Genomic DNA, 22,322 nt, shown 5'->3' with positions numbered 1-22,322 from the left:
GTTTGGTGACAGTTCTGCTTGGACATGCCTCTGCTTCTGAGCTGGCTCTCACACCAGAAGGTACTGACTGCTCCTGTCGTGTGTGTGTGAAGTTCATTCATCTCCCATCTCTGCGTATGGTGGAAGGGATCTGCCACTGCACTTTGTGTGGTGATGGAGTAAGAGGGGTTGAGCTTTTTCCTTGTTTTGAAAATAATTGCCTTGCTAGAATTGCTGTCATTAAGTAGCCAGATTTGTTAGGCATGTTTGTTAGATTAGTACTTCACAGTCACACTAATGTTTATAAGCCTTATGGAATGAAGACGGGCTTTGCTTTGTTAATAAATTCCAGACTGAAATTTTCCATGTGGAAGCTAGACACAAATTAGGAAGAACTGCAGCTTCTCTGCAGGGAAATTCTGTTCATCTGTGAAAATAATGAAATACAGCCAGTGAATTTTGTTCTTTGCGATATCCATAGCATTCAAGTTCTAAGTTTGGATTAAAATTGAAAGCACTGCTTAGTAATTACCAAGGGATGGACTGAAAGTTATCACTCCAGCAAAAACGGGACATCCACCTTTGTTCACTGGAGGCTCTTGTAAATTCAAAGGGATTATTATTATTTTTTTTAATCCTCCCACTTCTGTCCCTGCTGTTCAAGAAAGCATGTAGTATTATGATGGAGATGCTCTGCCCATTCTAGAGTTGTGACAGTGTTCTAGTGTTACGCTGCAGCAGCCATGATTTAGTAGGCTCAGTAATCTTGCTGTTTTACAGCTTCAAGATATTGATGATAAATACTCATAACTGAAGTTCTGGTTTTGAAGTTTTAAGGGCTGCTGAAGTTGGAATTAATTTTAACAAGACCTTGCATTACTTATATCGGTTAAAGTGATGTTTCTTTGAACATGAAAATACTATTCTGCATAGAATGCAGTGAAGTGCCTTGATGTATAGTAGAATATTTCTTGGCAGTGCTAATCACATGCCCTTTGTGTGGTGTGCTGCTAATGCATGCAGAAGATGTTTGTTTGTTCTCCTTTATGCATTGACCCTATTACAGGTCTAGTTACAAGAGACAGAGCTAGATCTAGCCCTTGAATTGCAGAGCAGGAGTTAGCTGAGTGCTGCCATGTTATTCTACGCTGTCTGGCCAAATGAATGATGTGGTGCAGTAGCTCAAAAGGTCTCTAGCCAAGACCATAGGGGGAGGTGTGTGGTACAGATAGAGGAGATGGAGGATTATCTGGCTAAAATTGGTGCTGTCGTTAGTTTCAACTATCAAAACACTACTGCCTGTAGTAAACAGAGTTTGTGGCAGTGTCATGCTTTACTTCTTACGTTGTTTTTTCAGAGCAGGATCTAATTTTAGGTGATGCAGAACTCGGCCTGTGCCATCTGTTCTGATTTGAGTACAGCTAACTTTTCCTTATTGAATCGCCACGTATGAAATCAGATCTGCTTGGGTGAAGACTGGTTCATATAATCTTAGGCTACTCAAATGTGAATAAGAAATCTGATTTGGGTTCCCAAGTGTGGGGTTGTTTCTTTTTCTTAAATTGCTTTTATTAGATAAATATATTTCCTGGGAGGGAAATATTGCCTCTTGGATGACATTATAGAGCACTTACTATTTGCCTCTTAACTCGCAGTCTTGTTTGGTTGGTTTTGGTACTGGGGTTTGGTTTTTTTGGTTTGCTTTTTTCTCAATCAAGTTTTGTAGCATTGTTCACACTGAAGAGCCAAACTAGTGTCACAGGTTTAGTTTCATACTTATGGTACCCACTGTCCATCCATGTCTTAATGACCTCTTGCCTTTGGGGGCATTGTTTGGTTACTACTGAAAACCTATGCAGTAACTCATTTAACATTTTAATTTTGCTCTACTGTAACAGCTGGTAGTAGATGTCCAGGAAGATTGTCAATGGTCCTATGGGTTTCAGGAGTAAGAATCCCATTTCTGCCCTCCGGCTGCTTAATTTAATTAGACTTCTGCAGGGAAATACTAGAACTTGGAAATACGTTAGTAAGTTTTCACTGTTTCAGGAGTCTGTCTTCTAAACTGATTTCCTAAAATCAGTTTTCCTAAACTGGTTTCTAAAAGTAATTAGGCATTTTCATTCTGGTAATTCAGTATTTTAAAAGCTCCATTCTGCTTATTGTCTTGTCTAACTTTGCCCTGAAATTTTGACAGTAACGGATAATAAGCTAATATCCATCTCCAAAAAAGTTACACAACTTTGATGGTGAAATTTTATTACTGGGATTTCTTGATACACAGAGGAGCAAAATGTCAAAAACCAATGATATATGTCAAAGAAATGTGTCAAAAGCCATACTGGGATGTATGCTTGATAATTACGTAACTTTTCCTGTATATTGCATTTCAGGAAAATACAGATGCAAACTGTTGTTTAGACTCCATTTGATCCCACTTAGGGATTTAGCTCAAAGTCAAATCTTTATGTGAAAATGCTGTACTCTGCTCGGGTACATCTCAGAAGTAGCTCCTGGTTCTTGATAAGAAGGCGTCACTCTGGGAGTGAAGAGGGTCAGGTCTAGCAGCACAGGCTGGCACACTGTCAGTCATTGGGTACATCATCAACAGCACACAGGTACTCCTGTACTCTAAAGACCAGTAAAATCCATGTGCACAACTTATAGCCTGGCAATGTTAGTATCTGTCTTTAATGTTATACTTGAAGCTGTTTTTTACACCATGCCACTCATAGTACCCATGAAACAACCAACAAGCATCTGGAACTAGTTCTGGGCTGTCTGACAGATATTAGTTATCAATTGTGACATCCCTGTATTGGATTACATTGTTTTTCTCTTCATCTGTGTATAAGGAAAGTATTCATAACCACAGACATTAAACAGGTCTCAAAATGTTAACTTTTCACATTGGTTTTGTCTATAGCCTGAAAAGAAGAAAAAAGTGAATGCTGATGAGGGAGCACCCAAAAAAATAATATAACCTATTAAAAAAGTTTACCTAAACAAAGCAGGGAATAAGGATTGTTTGGGCTGTATGAGCTGAAACCCCTGCTCTAATGGTAGGATCCCTCTATGCATAAGTGAAAATACTGTAGCAATTTATGTGATGCAATAACTTTTTGATGAGCAGAGATTCTGAAATAATAATTGTGACTTAAATACTAATGTCTAAAGACTAAACACAGTCTGGAAAGTATGGAAATAAAACAAAGTGATAAAGAGCAGGATACTTAGGATGATGGGTTTCTCTAAGTAGAATTGGGATAACTTAAAACTCTGTATTTGTGAGGGAGATGTCTGACTGAAGAGGGGATGGATGGGTATTCCTTTGGAGTAGAATTGGTGGTGTCTTATCGTCAGCCTATCTGGACATTTGCTGGTGAGGGAGAGAGTGGGAAGGATGTGTTAGGAGGCTATTGGGTATTTTTAGAAAAACTTAGGAATTTCCAGTTTTTTTCTCTTAGAGGTGATGAGCAAGAGGCAAAACTCAGTTACTGGAGTGGAAGTGAGGGTACCCTTTAAAAAAAATCTAAGTTGCTGATTAAACAGATGACAGTGGTTGCTCTAGTTGATTGTGTGTAAAGCGTGTGCATTTTGAATACAATTATCATTTGTCACTGTACTTTGAGTAGAAATGTATGTGAATTGCCCTGTAACAGCTTCTGGATTCTAAAAAGGGAAGTTTTAGTTAAAAGATAGCTAGTTTGTGAATTCTGTTAAAATAGAGAACTAAGAAATTTAAACTCTAGAACTTCTTTAAGCACAGGCTGTGGAGAGAATAAGAGATCGATCAGTGGAAAAAGAGCTGTGTCTTGGAATACAACAGGCAAGTGCCAAGTGAGGATTGTGCACGTCCAGCTGAACTGGCATGGCTGGGAGGAAGTGCACCTTGGGTGATGGTAAAGCAGCCTGGTAGTGAGAATGAGGAAAGAATAGTTACACTCTAGTATCTGTGTCAGATAGACTTAGCTTTAACCTCACTGAAAACTGAGATGGTGATGGCATCTAAAGGGATAGAAGCCAAATGGTCAGCAGACCTTAGCGCAATCAAACTTCATTTTGCAATAAATGAACTGGAAGCAGATTTGAGTTGAATGCCCAAGGGATGAGGAGTGTGTAGTAGGAGAAGGGGATTAAGATAAGGTAATTTTCCACTGTGACTTGCAAAAGTATTGGTATATGAGATTGCTGCCTCAGTAGCAAGCTTCAGGTGTATCATGTGACTGAAAGAAAGAAATGCTGTAGGGAGCGTGGATTATTTACTAAGGTGTGACTTTAAAGTTACCTTTTTTAATAGAAAAATTCTTTGAAAAATATCATATACTACAGACACAGTGGAAAGCTGTATAAAATACAAAAGCTGTTGTTTGATTATATCGGATTAGTTGCATGTTGAGATCTGATTTCTCTTGCAAAGAAAATTGGATAGATTGTCTCTCTGTTATTGTCAGCAGTAACTTCCCCAATGCATGTAGTGTGATGCCATTCATTATACTTCGAGAGAAAATGGGACATGTTGGAAAGAGGCATGGTTCAGAAGAGTAGGTACTGTCTAAAGAGCAACTTTTGTCACTCGGATCTGCAGTTAGTGGAGTTGGGTAAGTCCTTGTTTTCTTTAGTGAAGCCAAAATGAAAAACAAGCTCAGGTATTGAATATGTTGGTACTGAAAGCAGACTCCTCTCAGGGTGATTTGGATTAAATGGAGGAAGACCCAGGTGTCTGTGAATGATTCCGTGATACAGGGCTGAAATTGTGAGTTTCTACTGGAGATGCTCAGTTTGGCCCTACAGTAGTAGGGCCTTGTGTATGTGTGTATATATATATTTTATATGTATATATACACACACACACTATATATATATAGTAGGGGTCTGTGTGGAAGAGAAAAGAGATTTGTGTGTGCTGCTTAATTGCACAATGACTGAGGCAGCAGAGAAGTGTGACCTTAAGGTGAACTGTGTCATAGGATGGATGGGGCAAGGTTTTTATAGTTAATAATAAGTGAGACCTAATGCAATTGCACATGGTACTTCAATAAAATGTCCATATTCTTGCTACCTGTATTCCAAAACTGTCAGTTGAAACTGATGGAGATTGCTGGTCTCTTTTCCACAAAACTGTTCCCAAAACAGTCTTAAGAATAGAAAAGTGGCTCTGCAAAATAAAAACAAAGGAACAGTGATGGCCCTTTACAGAATACAGCAGTAAAATATGCCAATGTGGGCAGAGGACCATGGAAAAGAGAAGGTAGTCTCAGTAAAAACAAACAAATTTAAAAAAATGTGAACATTTGCCAATCGACCTTATGTAATTTAAAACCTTATGTATTGGAAGACGTTCCAGGAAAAAATTAGAAATTATTTGCTCTGCTTCCACTCCGTCAATTGTCCATACAGAATTTAGACTTTGCTGGTTTTATGTTGTTTGCCAAGAAGCTTGTGGCACTCTGCTGGAGAAACAGCATGTGTAACTGCTTACCTTAACAAATGCTTGACACGTCACTGTCTATGCTGTCTCATTTGTGGTTACTAAAAAAGCCTTTCACACTGTCCCCTTAGGTTCCTGATGTCATCAGCAGCATAAGACAAGTCTCTAAAGCAGCACTGAAAGAAGATGCCAAACCAAGTAAGGATGGTGAAGATGCCTTCTATGACTCTCAAAAATTTGAGGTCTTGTACTGTGGAAAGGTGACAGTGGCTCACAAGAAAGCTCCCTCCACACTAATTGATGACTGCATAGAGAAATTCAGCCTTCATGAGCGCCAGCGCCTGAAACTGTTAAATGAGCAGCGGAATAATGAGTCGAGTTTGGACTTGCCCCTGTGTGAAGAAAATGTGCCAGCTTCTCCACTGGACAGCCCATTTGAGGAGCTGGACAGCCCAAACAGCACTTCGGGGCATGCTGCAATGTTTACAATTGGCAGCCAGACCAACTTGACCAACCTGGCCAGCACTCGTGGCTTCTTTCCAGAGAGGATTTTAGAGGACTCTGGCTTTGATGAGCAGCAGGAGTTTCGCTCCCGGTGCAGCAGTGTCACTGCAGTGATGCAGAGAAGGGTTCATGACACAAACCTGAAAATACAGTCCCGCAGAAGACACGCAAGTGCACCCAGTCATGTTCAGCCCTCTGACTCTGAGAAGAACAGGACAATGTTGTTCCAGGTGTGTACTAGGACGAGCAATTAATTTCCTGTTGGTTCTGTACCATATCTTTTTCCTCTGTGCAGTTTGAGACAAGTTTTGCAAGATAAGTAATATGGATCCAGTATGGCTTCATTATTTGAATTTGTTGTAAAAATTTTTGTATCTGTTCATAAATGGTTGGAATACTAGTAGTTGAACTTTCTTAAGGAAGTCACCTCAACTCACGAGCTCAGGCAAATTTTAAAAAAAAGTATTTATGGAGTAATCACTCAAAAGAGTAGCGTTTTTAGAGAAATAATTCTTTTATATGCAGTTTTGGATTGTCTGTATTAGTAATATCTAGAACCTAGCTGAAAAACATGAATATTCTTTCAAAAAGAGAATCAGTGAAGACTACCATGCAAACAAAACCTCTTTTTTTGTGCACTTAAAAAGAAACTCACAACTTCACGTAAGACTTTTACAGCCTTATGTTTGAGCCAGCCTCTTTCTGATAATTTGTATTAATATCTCCTCTTTCCCAGATGAGTATTCAAACATCTGTGCACTGAAGGCTTCTTCCTTCAGACTCCAGTGGTTATTTGTTTTGCCTGAAGTGCATTTCATATATTTGGAACTTGTTTTGAGAAAACAGAAGGACACATAAAGGAGGTGACCCATAAAAGGAAAAATCTTTGGACCTTAAAATAACGACAGGCTAAATGCCTGGATTTTGTCTTTCCGTTTGTTTTAAAGATCATTCTTGTTTTTTATTCTCTTGGGGAAATGATAACTGAAGCAAGAATGCATTGCCCTTCAGAAAGCCACAGCTTATCACTAGTAATTAAAAGGATTTAGCTGAAAAAATCTCTGAGGTCTGTACATTAAGTTCCATAGGCTTAAGAAACAGTTTGGGAAAGCTGAAAGGTAGTTTGCTGCAGAACCTGCTCTTTCTCATTTAGAATTAGTACAAACCAGAAAGTGTTGTCTTAGTTTCTCAGCTTATCTATGGTATAATTTAAAAACCAAAAATCCCCAAATTATTTTTTTTTTCCTGTGGCTTTTAATTTAGCCACATTGTTTCCTAAAGGTTTTAGTATTGTCTGTCAAACGTGTGATCTTTGGACTAAAATAACTTGAAGAAAAAAGGTGGGGGAGGGGAAGAAAAGCTGTCTTCTTTCCAAGTCTTTTTCTTATTCAACTGAGTGTATTGTTCTTGCTGAAATATTCTTACTCAACATAGGCTGAATTATGGCTCCCTGGCACCCTTGTTCCTGCTGAGTAAGTGGTTGTGCCAAAAGGTGCTCTATGTGAACAAGAAAGGGCTAGATTCTGGCATTTTTGTTGCTGTCAGTGCTGTGCCCCCAAGACAGTCATAAATTAGATTTGTTTTCCTCCCCCTCAGGTTGGAAGGTTTGAAGTTAACCTCATCAGTCCAGACACCAAATCTGTTGTGTTTGAAAAGAATTTTAAAGATATCTCCTCATGTTCTCAGGTAAGCACTAAAGAGAAGCAGTATGTAGACCATCAAGAGAAAAAGATTTTATTTGTTCTTCAGCTGTGTTGCGTCACTGGTCAATAGGCAGGAGAAAAAAAGAAATGTAGAATTCTATTTCCAGAAAAGTCCAGAAAATATGAGTACAAAATAACCAGTCTGAGCTGTGTGATAGCAGCAACTTTGATCACTGGTCAGCAAACAAAGTATAAACTGTTCTGCTTTGGGAGAGTATGGGATATGTTTTTGGAAGTAGTTTAATCTCTATTTAGGATGCTCTGAGTGTGCTGTTTCTGAGCAGATAAGCTCCTGAAATCCTTCAGAATGAAAGGAGGAGAGCATCAAATCAACCCTTCAGAAAAACAGCACTTCACCTGCATCATTTCTTCTGGAGAATATGGCAGTAGGTGTACCTAGCTATGTTCAGTAGTAAATGTTTCTTATAAAGTTAAATGTCAAGGCTAAGAGGTTCACCTTTCCATCTTGCTCTTGTTCAGCACCAGTTACTACAGACACTTTCTGGTTTGAGGTTTTACTTTATTATCTCCTTTCATTTGCCATGCCACATTATCACTTCAGGCCTCCTTTAACATGATTATTCTAGTTTGAAGTACACTTTTGGCGTTCTCTAAACCTGTATTTCTCCTCCAAGTGTTTTCATTTTAATGATAATAACAAGTCTGCTCCTGTATGACTGGGCTACCAATGCTTAGAAAAATTAAGATTTAGGCAATACTTGTAACTCAAGTGGAATCTTGAGCTACCAACTAAAGGTCCAGGTCCTTAAATTGACTCTACTGTTTGACTACAATTTGTATTGCTTTTGGTAGAGGAAAAAAGCTAATGCAAATACAGAATGGGACAGTATAATCAAACAGTGTTGTAATAGGTTTATAATACAGATCAAAATCTTAAAGCAGGGGTATGGAAAGCAGAATTTGCAGATGACTTGGGTCTTCTCCTGCTTTTTGGGTGTACTGAACTAATAAAAGTGACACTTCAGCTTTAGGTACTGAGCTCCTAGGTTGTATATATACATACTTATGATAGTCAAACAAAACAGTCCTAAGTGGGGACAATTTTTGTCTGCTGACTTTAAAGTATGCTGACCAATAAGACCATGGAAGACCTTCAAGGCCCAGCTTTCCTTCAGGAAAATAACATTGTACAGTAAACAGTGTTAGGTAATTCTGTGTGTTGGGCTTTGGGTGTGTTTTTCACTCCACCTCTTTGCTTTCATTTGGAGCAAAGCTTCTGTTACTTTGCATTCTTGAAGAACTCAGAGGCACAGAAGAAATCACAATACTTCAGGGATTTTGTTTGTTTTGTTGGTTTTTTTTAATGAAAAGCAGTTACTTCAGAGAAGTCGAGGGGGTTCTGTGTTCAATAGAAATAAAATATTATTTTGTTCAAGACTAAGCATTAGTTTCATAAACCTCATCCTTATTTCCTTTAAGAACTTGGTGCTAGCCCCAGGCAGGGCTACTCTGTTAGGGATTTATAGAGCAGTGATTTACTATGTATTGTGGGACTGTGGCTTAGGAATATTTGTCCTTTCAAGCTTCACAAACAATGAAAAGGAGATGTTATCGTCAGTTTGCATTCTGGATTCTCTTAGTCTGGTCTAATAAGGGTATTTTTTATCTTAAAGCTTAAGCATGGTTGAGCTGCTGCATTCAATTAATTATCCACGCTCCTTAAAATTGACAAGCAGCAGACATAATTGATGATAAACCTCTGTGTGTGCAGTCTAAACTCAGATATCAAATAGCTGTAGAAGTTTTGTTGTTGCAGCCTTACCCTTAAGGGAACCCAGAAAAACAGAAAACTTGGCTCTCTCATCATGGCAAGTCCAGCCACCCTCTTAAAGAAATGTGATGGAAGTACTGTTGATTTAGGAACATACCGTGCTATTTGTGCTTCATTAGGGCAAGTGTCACATCCGTTTTCCCCCTGAAATGTTCTCCTGTGGAGACTGAGAAGTCAAGACAGCAGTAGACTTGTTCAGGCACTGTCAGCAGTGAGGGAACTGGCATCTCACCAAGCCACCTTTAGTAAATATGTTTTCTTGCAAAACAGAGGTCAGCACTTCACTGTACTATAGATCAACATGTGTATGTATCTGACGTTTTTTATTTTATGCTTCTGAAGACTTCATGTGTCACGAGAAAATGAAGTCAAGATTAGTTGGACCATAGCTCACCTAATGGCATTTGTGTCACCTTAGCGACCCTTTGCACCTATTAAGTGGCACAAATGTGACTATTGGAATTTTGTTTTTAAAAACAACAGTGTGTAGCGACAATGTGTTCAGTCTGTCACGTACTGCATTTCCAATTTTGTCTAGAGTGTTTTCTGTAGTGACAGGCAAGTTGCTTTGCCTCCTCCTCTCTTTTATGATATAGGTGTTTTCTTTGGAGATGGATCCAAGCAGCCGTGTTCTGATTTTGGTTGTATTTGAACTTGAGGGATTAGGCTTTCATTTTGAGAAAATTGACTATTACCATACTCAGATGATAAAAACATTGGCAAAAGCTTTAACAATAGTGAGTCATGTTCCCTGAATTGAGACTGGGAATACAGTGCTTCTTAGGAAGCAGCTGTCTTTGATCTTCTCACTGTTGTTAGCAAGGTAGCATTCCCTGTCAAGCTGTTATACTAAGATCTTGAAAGAAAGTATCAGTAGTAATGTGTAGTATGTCTTGAAATTTCTGGTATGCAACTCAGTCTCAAAGAATTTATTTCAGAATTTGGTTGGAATTCTGTATGTGGCCACTTATTCCGTGCTTCTTTTTTTTTTTTTTTTTTGGTGTAGTATCACAGGAAAGTAAGGGTCTGCTGCTACCCTGATACTTCTCCAATCCTGTGTTTTAGCATGGGCTTATTACATCAGATTTTCACTGTGGAGGCAATTCCAAATGCAATCTAGCAGTTTTTAGTTTGCTTCCCTGAAAATCTGGTTTTGCTAATGGAATAAATTCAGATCCAGATTTATTGCTGTATAACTTTGTTTTTGATTGTATAAAGATCTTTATATAACTTAAATACAAAAAGCAATTTAAACAATACTACTTGTAAAATAAATCATTAGGAGTATGAACTTATAGTTTCTCAAATTTTTGGAAACTAAGCCTGTTTATAAAATAGTTCCCTAATGCTGTTTTAAAACTCTCTTAGGGTATAAAACACGTTGATCACTTTGGTTTCATTTGCCGGGAATCTGTGGAACCTGGGTTAAGCCAGTACATTTGCTATGTGTTCCAGTGTGCAAGTGAGTCTCTGGTGAGTATTTATTAATGATCCTAACGTTTTCATCAGAGCATTTCCAAGGCATTTCCTGAACAACAGGAGTCTCTGTTATTCTGCTGTGTCAGCTGAGCCTCAGTGGTCACATCTGCTCAGGTGCAAGATGTCAGCTGTGCCTATGCAAATGTGCAATAGGAAACGCATGCGTTCCGTTTGTGCACAGCTGTATCCTGCTACTCTGCTGATGCCTGTATCAGTAACAGATAAATCCACATGGGTGTGTTTATGCATGCAGACTGTGAGCATATTTGGGCTCTGTATTTGATTGTAACTCTTCCAGTTCTAACTGTTGAGAGACTTGGTTCCCCATTAGACATGTGAAGACATGTATTGAATCGGTAACAAAGCTGACAATAAAACCCAAACATACCCTTCAGGGTAGGGTTTAAACTATTGGCTGATCCTGCATGTGTCTTAAGCCTACATCTGGCTTTAGCTTTTTCCCTGTAGTCTGTTTTGTTCCTCAGGAGAAGAAAACAGCAGCATCTGATCACAGAAGAAGAAAACCATAGTACTTGTGCATGTATGTAACTATAAGAAAAGTACATAGGACATTGTATAAAGTATGTATCAGTTAACAGACGTTTCAGATGCTACTGATTTTACTGATAACAGGTAGCTTAATAGTGCGAGATGCATACAGTAAATTATTTTGACTGTTCCATTTTTATTTTAAAATTCTGACACTTTAAAAAGAAGTTGTTTCCTGTTCTGAAATGTGTTTGTTTCTGATGGCTCTGCTAAGAGCTGCTAGCACTTTCTCAGATAAACCTAAAAATCACTTTTCTAGCTAGCTGAAAATGCAATTTGTTAATCCATTGACCAGCTTGAGAGTGAATAGATTTACATCAACAGAACTTCAAACAGCTAACAGCTCTAGATGTACAATGGCAGCCGAGGCTGCACTTTTGTCAAAATGGGAGCTTGTTATGAAATTAGCTTTATCATTGCACTAACAGGAAATGTTACATCTGACCTATTGATAAATCTGACCATGTATAATTCAAAGACTTCAGTGGTCTATAAAACCCCCATGTTTTTATGAACCTCTTTGCCTATTCTAGTACTGATACGTGTGGGTATGTCCACAATGCAGTATGAAATCAAAAGTCCTGAGCTACTGTCAGATGCAATCACACAGATCCTGGTGGCAGTTTGGCTGTGACAGGGCAGAGCTTTCCAGATTCTCCACTGCCAGACAGGCTGTGTTGGGAGGCTTGTGTATATTTGCTCCTAGTTACAGTTTGTGCTATAGTTATTATGATTTTAGTGTAGTCATAATCCATAGGCTTAGCACTGTTCTATGGATCTTGCATTGGAGTGGGATTGTAGCCAACTTAAAAAACTTACCAGTCCGTGTTGTAAGATGGACATTCACTGTTCAGTGTCCTGCTGATTTATTGCTAGTAAGAGAAAGCACCCAGAAATTACTGGTAATGCGTAAAACTGCGAGGTTTAAAGCAAACAAAACAAACCTAGACATACTGGGACATAAACTAGTTCAAATTTCTACATTCAGGTTCCTTTCCTACTTTTTTTTTCTTTTTTCTCCCAAGTGACAGACCCTCAAAAAAGTCTGTATGTTTCCAGTGTTATACTGCATGATTTTGGTCTCAAATATTTCAGCTTTTTTCTTCCTGCTTATAAAAAAAGCAGACTGAGACCTGATCCTGAAGTTGAATACTGATTTCATTCCTAAAATTGTTCTCACGCTGCTGTCTCTCTCTTTCCTTGCTAATGCTAAGACTCAGCAAACAGCTTTTAATATGCATTATATTCCCCTGAAATACAGAGAGGGGAGCTCCAAGTGCTTTGTATGCAAGGTCTGGGAGAATATTTGAATGAATGAGGACAGATGCTGTGAGCTCAGCCTTCCTTAGATACAAGTTGAGCTTTTCCAGTGCTGGTGTGTGGGAACATAGCACTGCTGTGTTTGTGGCAGCAGCAGAGGAAAGATCAGGGCAGACTGCAGGGCAGGCCAGCAGTACTTAAGGATACGTGGTGTTTGTAATGAAGCTGGTAGGCAATCTGGTATCCGGGAGAAAAGTGAACTCTTATGGGAAACTCCTGTCTGGCAGCAGGGATGGGTCTGTGGGGGTTGGTGCTAAAATGGTTTAGTGGTGGGAAGACAGAGGTTAAGAGGGAGCATGTGCAGTTTACAGGAGAAACTTGAAGCTAAAGAAATTAATGCTTTTTATTTAGCCAGCACATACTCAACCCAAAAATTCCCACTAGCAGCTTCTTAAAACGGTGGGTGCCTTCCCAGTAAGCTTGACTAGCTGCAGTTAGATACCAAAATTACACTGTCTGGCTGAACTTAAAGATGGTGACCATCTACAGAAAAGGTAGAAAGCTGGGAATTCAACTTTGATCTCTTTAGAAAACAGAAAATGGGTTTGTATGGTTTTGGTTTTTTCTTTAATTCTAAAGCACCTGTGATGTGATTTATAAATCTAATTTCATGTATATGGCATGCATTTTTGTTTATATACTCTTTTCCCTCTGTCCCATATAGGTTGATGAGGTAATGCTGACCCTGAAACAAGCCTTCAGCACTGCTGCAGCTCTGCAAAATGCCAAGACACAGATAAAACTGTGTGAGGCCTGCCCTATGCATTCATTGCACAAACTTTGTGAAAGAATTGAAGGTAGCAGCTGAGTTTATTTTTTATTGTTGTTTGCTGATTTTTCTAGAGGAATAACTTAGTGTAAGAACAGAAGGAAAAGTATCCCAGTGTGCAATTCTTACTGTCACTTTGCATTCTCTCTCTTTAGGTGGAGTGTTAGCAGTAGTGATACTGTGACAGAAATAGTATGGCTTCTGTTATAAATACATACTCTTTCATCCTCATACCTTTCTTAAGCAGAGCAGCAAAGCCCACCAGTTGACCCTCCATTTGTTTGGCTTTTTTTTTTTTTTTAATTTGCATGCTTTCAAAATGATTCATAAAAAGACAGTCATGATCAAAAAGGATCTTTCTTTCCTGTGTGTTCCTTCTTTCCTGTGTGGGGTTATTTTTTCCTTCTTTGTGTTTATTCCCTCACACACTTCAAAATCTAGTTATATTATGGGAAAATAAATTTTTAAATTTGGAGATTAATATCTAATGAAGAAAGTTAAGGCAACTCCCCAACTTCAGATATGAATAGACAAACTTTTGTATTGTCTCTGGAAGTGAAGTATGCCAGAACACATGCAAAAAGTCTTACAAGACAAAATTAAAAAAAAAAAGTAAGAATCCTATTTTTATAGTCACTCTGCTATGTGTCCTTGCAAAGTATTTTATGCAAAAAAAAAGCATATATGTTACAAAAAGCAAATAGTCTTGTATCTTCTGGTTTAGTGATCATGGTGCTCTGTATTTACAGTTCTCCCATTCATTGAAGCTTCACTGAACTTACTTCCCTCTGGTGGATGAAAAGTGAAGTGTAAAATCCTAGTGGGGTGAAATTTTGTTAGGCTGAGACTTACAGTTTCCGGGTTTAACAACAGGTGTTCAGAAGTGGTAAAGCTTAGCTGGGAAGTTTTCTGTAAATGATAAGCTATAGAGGCTGCTGTATAAGGCAGTGTAGGTAACTTGAACACAGATGCTTGCGGGATAATAAGTACCCAGTATCAAAATAAAATCTCTCTTAAGGCAACAACTAGAGTACTGTAATGGTAGTTTCATAACCTTTTTTACTTAGTGACTGAAAGACTTATTTTAGTGTCCCTTTTTTTAATCCATCTGCTTTGTTTTGAGTCTAGAAGTTTAGCAAAATCAAACCTAAAGCTGCATGACTTTGAAAAAAATTTTTTATCTGTTCTGATTGCAATTTTCTGTGAATGGTATCTTAGAAAAAACATCGTTATCTAGTTCAAAGGGTTTGTTTTTGCTCACATTTTTTGTAGCTTCCTAGAATGAGCTCTGTGACAAAACGTGCACTTTATTGAGTATCAGAAATTCTTTCCTTTATTCTTACAGCTTTTATGCTGTTCTTGCTTTTAAAAGTGTCTTCGTTTCTCTGGTATGACCTCTACCCTATCCTTTCCTTGGACAGAAAGGCGTCTTAAGTTTTTCAGTTAAAAGCTTCCAAGTATCCTATGCATTGGTTATCTCTCCAGTTGTTACCCTGATCTGTTCCTTTCCTCCTCCTCTCCTGTTCACTTGTCAGGCTTCCAGCTGTCAGTGATCTCTTGGTATTAGGACAGAAGCCATTGGTGGGGTAGGGAGCCCGACCTTTTACACAGGAGCCAGCCACTTAGCTGCTGCTGGTTATATTTTTGCTAATAAAGAAAGGGGACAAAGCCAGAGGGTTTAGCAAAACCTCAATTATTTTGTATCATGTATACAGTGGATATACAACTGTCATACATATAACTTGTATAAACTTAAGTACAGGTTTATATCTTCTACTGTCATTTTGCTTGAATGTTTTTTGAGAGATCTTTTGAGACTCTAGAAGCTTTAATGGTCCTTTCTTTTCCCAGGACTTTATCCACCAAGAGCCAAACTTGTAATTCAGAGACATCTGTCATCACTAAGTGATAATGAGCAAGCAGACATTTTTGAACGTGTTCAGGTAGAAGCTGTTCTTCCTAATTTGAAAAGGACAATGATAAAATGGACTAGATATTTTTGCTTTTGATTATGTTTGGTTTGTTATGTAGTTGATCTAGAATTTACTATTTTCCCACCAAACATCATAATGAAATCGCATGCTCCAACTTCACCTTATGTGTGATACACTGCTGTTGGAAAAGTTTTGTTTCCCAAACTTGCTGAGGTACTGTGTGTTTTTACGCAGTGTGTTTTTTTATTCTGAGCTTAGTTTTTCATCTGCAAACATGTTTCCCTGCTTGAAGGTGATGTGGGAGTAGGCTGAGAGCAGGAGAGACATTCATGTATCAGGAACATGTCTGGCATCTTCAGAATTTGTCTTTTTTGACTTACTTTGGCACAACATTCTGGTGTAAGCAGATGTACTCTAGTGGATGAAGTTACAGTGATTGAGGCTTCCAAAGGCTGTGCTCCTCTATAGATTCCTGAAGAATAGAGTGGCTTGGTTTCCTTATGCCACACATAAGGCTGTATAGTAACAGACAATCTTAGAAAACAAAATGTATGAGCATAAGACTCCGTTCTCTCTACAGCCTGCAACATTTTTCAGTTTTTGTTCTATCTTGCTAGGGAGTGTGAAGGCGCACAGACAGAATTGCAATACAGCATAGTGACAGTGCACTCTGGCGTTTGGGGTACCAGTATATTCATTTTAAAGAATACCTACATAGGAAGGAAAATAAGCAAGTCATGACTTGAAAGACAAACTCCTTTCTTTGCTGTTACTGACAGAAAATGAAGCCTGACAATGACCAGGAAGAAAATGAACTTGTGATCTTACATCTCCGTCAGCTCTGTGAGACTAAGCAGAAAACGCACATCCACATTGGTGAAGCACCATCGGTAAAGCTTGGTTTTGTATTATTCCTCTCCCTCTTCCCACCCTGTTAAAATGCTGTCTTAATTACTAGTAGGATCACTGCTAGATTTCTTCAGGAGTAGCTGAAGCTGGGTATTGTAATTAAGAAAGGACTGTCCAGGAAAAGAAATCTGATTTAATTTGTAGTGGCTTGTTTGGGTTTTATAAGTTGAGGGGACACAACAGAAAGAAAGACACCCAGTTACTTTTATGTCTATATTTCCTTATGTTGTGAGGATAACTCTTCTTTTTCTTTCCCCGTTGATCCCCACTCCTAAGCAATAATATCTAGGGAGGATAGGAATGAAGAGGGCATTTGTTTCAGTTTAAACTGTGAATTTACCTTGCAAAGGAAATGGGCAACAGTATCGTTAAATTGGTATGCTTTTACAATATCGTCTTTGGGGATGGAATGTGCCTTTAACGGTGGGTTTGTTTGTTTGTTTGGGAGATTGTTTTGGTTTTTTGTTTGAGGTTTGTTTTTTTTGAAGGAGGGTAGTATGTTTGTGGTGTTTTTTTTAATAAGGCCAAGGGTATTTTGTTTCTTATGTAACTTGGTTCAGCTCTAGTCTTTGGAAATAGTCTTCACAATTAAAAGAAGAATTGGCAAAGGTGAATAGTGTCCTTGCTCATTTCAACAGGTCATTTCTAACAGTGCAATTCCAGAAAGCACCACCAGTGGTGGCAGGTTTAAACTTGATGTTCTGAAAAACAAGGCCAAGAAATCCTTGACTAGCTCTCTGGAAAATATCTTCTCAAGGGTAAGTTTAACAACTCATTACCATCAGCTGTCCCAAATACCCTTGACAATAATGACCTATCAGATACTTTTTGTTTTGTCCCCAGTCTGATAAATGCTTAATGAAGTAATATCCCCGTTGTGAAATCCATGAGTTACAGCTGGGTTGATTGTGTCTTAACTGTACTAGAAAGTTTACAGTAAGGCCACACATGCTGAGGGGAAAAAAGATGAATTTGTGAATAACAAACATTCATTGTAGGTGGCAAGTGAGCTAGCTGAGTATTGTTGGATGTGTTGCTTCAGAATAAAATTTAATCAGGATGGTTGCATGATCCCATAAAGAGACATTATTGGTTTTTTCACAGTGTGAGTAAATATGCCTGCATATATGGGAAATCTTTCTGTTCTGAGAAGTAATGCCTTCCAGCTCATAGCTAAAATTGCTAAAAATTGCTAAAAAGAAAAAAAAATTGCAAAAGTTCCTTTTGCAGGCGGAAACAAAAGCAATAGTCGTAAAAAATGGGTTGATCTTCATTTTAATGTTCCTAGCCAGATATGATGTGAAATTGCAGATTATCACTGAAAGTCTCTTACATTAAGTAGTCTTTTAGTAAAGAAGTCTGAATGGCAAGTTTTGCTTAGTGTCCCTTGCTCAGAAGGGTGAGTCAGAGAAGAGGCATATAGGGAAATATCTCAAGAAGGCTGTGTGCCTGGGATCCAGTGTGTCACTATAGAGGAAATGTCATGAGCTGTGAGTACAGGATAATTTGGACCAGTGACATTAAGTTCCTTTTGCTAGTAACTTTAAAAGCACTAAGATGCACTTGTCCTGCGGCTTACATGGACACGTCATAAAGTAACCTACGAATGTAGGATGCCACAGATGTTCCCTGTAAAGGAAACAGATAAGTCTTAGCCAGAGAGAATCCTTAGAACTTACAGGTAGGTGTCAATTTGATCTAGGACTGAAACTAGCAGTAAAACTCTCCTGGTCAAATTTGACCTCTGTGGTGTAGCAGATTTTACAAACTAGGGACTTGGTGTGAATATGGAGAGAGAGAAAGAGAGAATGTATGCGAAAGAGAGCAAAAGAGTGATAGCAGTCAGAAGATCTGGGTAATTTCAGCAGTTTGGAATATCATCAAATGGTGACAGCTACAGTTGTGCCTTTGATGAGTCTGGTTTCTTTTCCACATCTAAGGGACATGTGACTGGCAAGTGATGTAGCTTTGGTGGTGGGTCACTAACCCTGTGGTGGCTGTGAAAGAAGCCTATATCACTGAAATAACTCAGCAAAGCATGCCCAGCCATGCTGGCACTCCAGTCATGTCAAGGAAAAATCATTTGGAGGAAATACACTGCTTGAATTGAAAAGTCTCTGAAGGGAAGTTTCTTGTGAGTAGATGTCAGGGTTTTTTTGGTAAAGTGTATTTCTTCTCCCCAGGGCCACTGAGACATGCTGCATATTTTAATATAAGGATCTACCACAGCCCATAATTGAGTTCAAGAGAAGGGGACACCTGAATCTGAATTAGGGCCATTTCAAGTTTGCTGTTTATGAAGTGGATTTGTGATTTTAAGAAAGGTTGTCTCATCTTTAACTTGACAGCACGGTAGATCAGGAATAGCAGTATATTGCAGTGAGTCATGATAAACATCAGGGGTTCATCCTTGCAGATCCACTTAAAGGTTACACAATGCAAGACCAAGAAAAATGACTTAGAGTGCAGTTCAAGCACTAATTATTTGTTTAAAGCAGGTACATACAAGTGTCTTTGTGCAGGTGTGCTGTGTGTTATGTGCATACATGTGATACGCAATGACTGTTTCAGGAGTTCTTAGTCTTCATCAGGCTATTACAACAAGCCTAATGGATCATGGTTAATTCCTAAAGGTATTTAATCACTAAATACCTATTGGTGTGGTGGGTTTTCCTCTCCTTAAGCCCAGTGCAGATGGTATTGATGCAGTAGAGCTAATTATGTGTAAGTTGCCATCTTTATTTAAAAGTACATTTAGTAACAAAGTGACCAAGAAAGAACTTATACTCGTTTTGTTTTAAGGTGGCATTTGGCATCTTCTTATAGATAAAAATTTTTAAATAAAAGTTAGAGGTCAGTATAAGTTGGGGAGACTCTTAGACAGCCTCAATCTTAGGAAAGTTAGAAAGAAAGGAGTATGTAACCAGTATCTAGGAGCACTTTAAGTGGATGGCTTCTTAGCTAGGTAAATAGCATCAAGGGACATTTTAAGCCACTCACTACTTGCCTTAGGAAACATGCTAGTTTCTGTGCCCTGGTTTCACATAGTCCCAGAGGAATGTCACTTCTTCACTTGTTTGTTTTGCTGGACCAATCTTATTTTTGTGAGTTTTGAACCAAAAACAGGCTTCCTAATGAGGTACTTCAGAGAAATAAATATAACCTTTCTTTGACCTCTTGAACGGATTTCATCCAGTCCACGCTGCACTAACCTCTTCTGTTGTTGTTTCTTTCTTAATGAAAAAGTCTTTTTTACGGTGCCAAAATTGTGTGTTTTCAGAGGTAGTGAGAAACTTCCGAGTTATACTTTGCTTGTGGTTTTTTGGGAGATTCAGTGAAGAGATGCTTCAGGCAGAGTATTTACTGGTAATGCACTTGAGTGGGATAATGTACTTAAAGGGCACTCCAAGTCTTGGAAATAGCTCTTACCAGGAAAAAGTAGGCTAAGTAAATTCTGATGATGTTGACAAAACTTCCCCTGGAGTTGCAAGCATATCAAGAGAAGCTCTGTCTATAGTTTTCCTAAAACCTAGGCTGTTATTCTCCTGATAAAGTACTGAAAGCAACTTGCTTCAGCAGTCAGAAGTGTCCAACAACAAACATCACCAGGGAGTTAACGTTAGGAGTGAAAGGTAGTAAAAAGTGTTGCGGATCTATTGCCTTCCCTTGTGAAACCAAAGGACACTTACAGATTCAGCAAAGATCCTTTAACATAAATTTCTAGCAAATTTGCATCAAGTTTATCTGCATTATAAATGAAAAGTCTTGTCTTGTCTGGTGGTATTTGGCTGGATTTGCTGCCAAGAGAGCATTTTTTCCCAGTTTTAGTACTTTTACTCCTTTGGCTCAGGTGGACTTAATTTGTCTGAAATGTTTAGGTATAGATAAACTGTGTCTCATGGGACTGTGGTGTGTCAGGTGCATCCATCAGGAGCAGTGCCTGCACAGTACTGAAGTCTGGAGTTTTTTGAACTCAGCTGTTTAAGCCGACTTAGCTATTTTGCCTCGGTCTAGTCAGGAAATACTCACTTGCCTCAAACAATAGAGCTGCAGGTTTAAAACTCCTGGGAGCACTGTGGGAGAAGATACAGTTTGGCCAGTTAAAGGTGTCATTTTTTGTGAAGTTCAGTGCCTGACCCATGATCTGTGGTCTTACGTCAGACGTGTCGCATGCCTGAACTGTCCCATGTTCACCTGCACAGGTGTTGCCATCTTTGCCTAACCTTCAGAAAAAGAGGAAAAAGACCAGATTAAATTGCTTGCCTTTTTTCTTGCAGGGAGCCAGCAGAATGCGAGGCCGCCTGGGAAGCATGGACAGCTTTGAGCGCTGCAGCAGCCTTGCTTCTGACAGAGTATGTAAGAGCTTAGCTTAAACTGGTGTTTTCATACACAGGTGTCAGTGAAGCGTAAATACGGCACTCTGCTTTAATTTGAAGGAAGTAGAACAAAGCACATCAACTTACAAAACTCAAAGATGTTTCCACTGGGAGGCAGAGGGTATAAGAAAGCTGGGCTTTATGTTGACTTGAAGCTTTGGCTTTAATCTGATTGCCAGTCCTTTTTTCCTACACTTCCCTTGCTTTTACAAAAAACAAGGAATTTCTGGTTTCTGCCTTGTTTTACTGAAGTAATTAAGTAAGGTCATGTCTCAACAAAAGGAAGTGCTCTGAAGGTGAAGAATCCTTTCTGTAAGTAATAGTTGCTTTAGGGAAGTAAGAATTTTTGACCTGAGCCCAGCTGTTGGGGATGCTGTATGGTAGCAAGAGGGCGGAACTCTGTTCACTTTCTTTTTATTTCCTGTTTTTAAAGTTCTACCTCACATGAGGGTTGGTTACTGGTTTTCCCAGGAGGTGAAGATTCTGTTATGGTTTTCCTGCTACAGTTACTCGTAAACTGGCTGTGTAATAACAGTCTCTCTTCCAGGATGTTGCTGTGACGGTACAGGAAGTATGCTCGCGATATGTCGAGGAAACTAGCTAAAAGCAGTTTCCCTAGTCTTTTTCATTCCTGTGTTTTCCCGAAAGAGACAGAAGTCTGGTAGCTGGAATGCCAATCCCTGTGAGAGGATGCCTGGAATAATTAGTATGTTGTTTGTGTTGCGTATACATTTTTATTCCTCCCTCTGCTTTCCCTTTTTGGAAGAAGGACGCTGCTGGTTTGGAGTGAACTATCAAAGGATGTCTGGTTTGGGTGATATTAGCATACAATAGGCTGTGACCCAGAAGGGGGAGAGGCTTTGGTGCCCCGGTGCTGGCGGCCCGTGGGTTAAGCGAGAGATCTCCTAGGGCACAGAGCCTCAGGCCTTATTCCGCCAGCACTTCCTTTCAGGACACTTCGCCGGGCGATTCCCCGCCAGCTACTCCTCCAGCGTCCCCCGTGTCCTCGGCCTGGCAGACGTTTCCCGAGGAAGGCTCGGACTCCCCTCAGTTCAGGAGGCGTGCGCACACCTTCAGCCACCCGCCCTCCAGTGCCAGACGGAGGATAACCTTCCAGAACGGGAGGTCCCAGAGCGCCCGGTCCCCGCTGCTGCGGCAGAACTGCGTGGAGGCGGCAAGGTGAGTCGGGGCATGCAGTGCCACCCGCCCGCGGTCCCCTGCCATTCCCGTGCTCCAGCCTCACCCGTGGCCCTCCTTACGGAGGCTGTGACAGCCCTGCTTCTGACAAAGTATGTAAGGAGCTTAGTTCAGATTGGTTTCTGCACTTCTCCAGGGTTGGTTCATTCATTTATTTATTTATTCTCAGCCTATCTTGTCTGCTTCTGAGTAGTTTGGTACTTTGCAGTAACTCAGTAATCCCTGAATTAGTGGTTTGGGGGAGGCATCAGTACATCAAATTGATGATTTGGCTGGATGCCAGCACCGATCTGTTGATTTATTTATTTGTCACCTCTGAGCTGAGCCTTTTTGGCAGTCTTGGTAGTCAGACCCTTTGGAGAAGAGGGCCTCCATGCTTT

The 22,322-nt window shown here is 39.5% G+C and overlaps 1 protein-coding gene across 5 annotated transcripts in view; it reads left to right on the top strand.

Annotated features, from left to right (window-relative positions):
• Window positions 1-22,322, top strand: part of TBC1D4 (TBC1 domain family member 4) — a 109,047-nt gene that overhangs the window by 61,213 nt on the left and 25,512 nt on the right. For all 5 annotated transcript variants that reach the window (XM_048295592.1, XM_048295591.1, XM_048295590.1 and 2 more), the window contains 9 exons: window positions 5,542-6,144; window positions 7,511-7,600; window positions 10,778-10,882; window positions 13,422-13,554; window positions 15,378-15,469; window positions 16,240-16,350; window positions 17,008-17,127; window positions 20,647-20,721; window positions 21,698-21,924. In XM_048295592.1, the coding sequence (XP_048151549.1) occupies window positions 5,542-6,144; window positions 7,511-7,600; window positions 10,778-10,882; window positions 13,422-13,554; window positions 15,378-15,469; window positions 16,240-16,350; window positions 17,008-17,127; window positions 20,647-20,721; window positions 21,698-21,924 (1,556 nt within the window). The remainder of the gene's footprint in view (window positions 1-5,541; window positions 6,145-7,510; window positions 7,601-10,777; window positions 10,883-13,421; window positions 13,555-15,377; window positions 15,470-16,239; window positions 16,351-17,007; window positions 17,128-20,646; window positions 20,722-21,697; window positions 21,925-22,322) is intronic.

Source organism: Corvus hawaiiensis, chromosome 2 (genome assembly GCF_020740725.1).
Source record: "Corvus hawaiiensis isolate bCorHaw1 chromosome 2, bCorHaw1.pri.cur, whole genome shotgun sequence".
Lineage (NCBI taxonomy): Eukaryota > Metazoa > Chordata > Aves > Passeriformes > Corvidae > Corvus > Corvus hawaiiensis.
The sequence above is the reverse complement of the archived record's forward strand: the minus strand, read 5'-3'. Positions and strand labels throughout refer to the sequence as shown.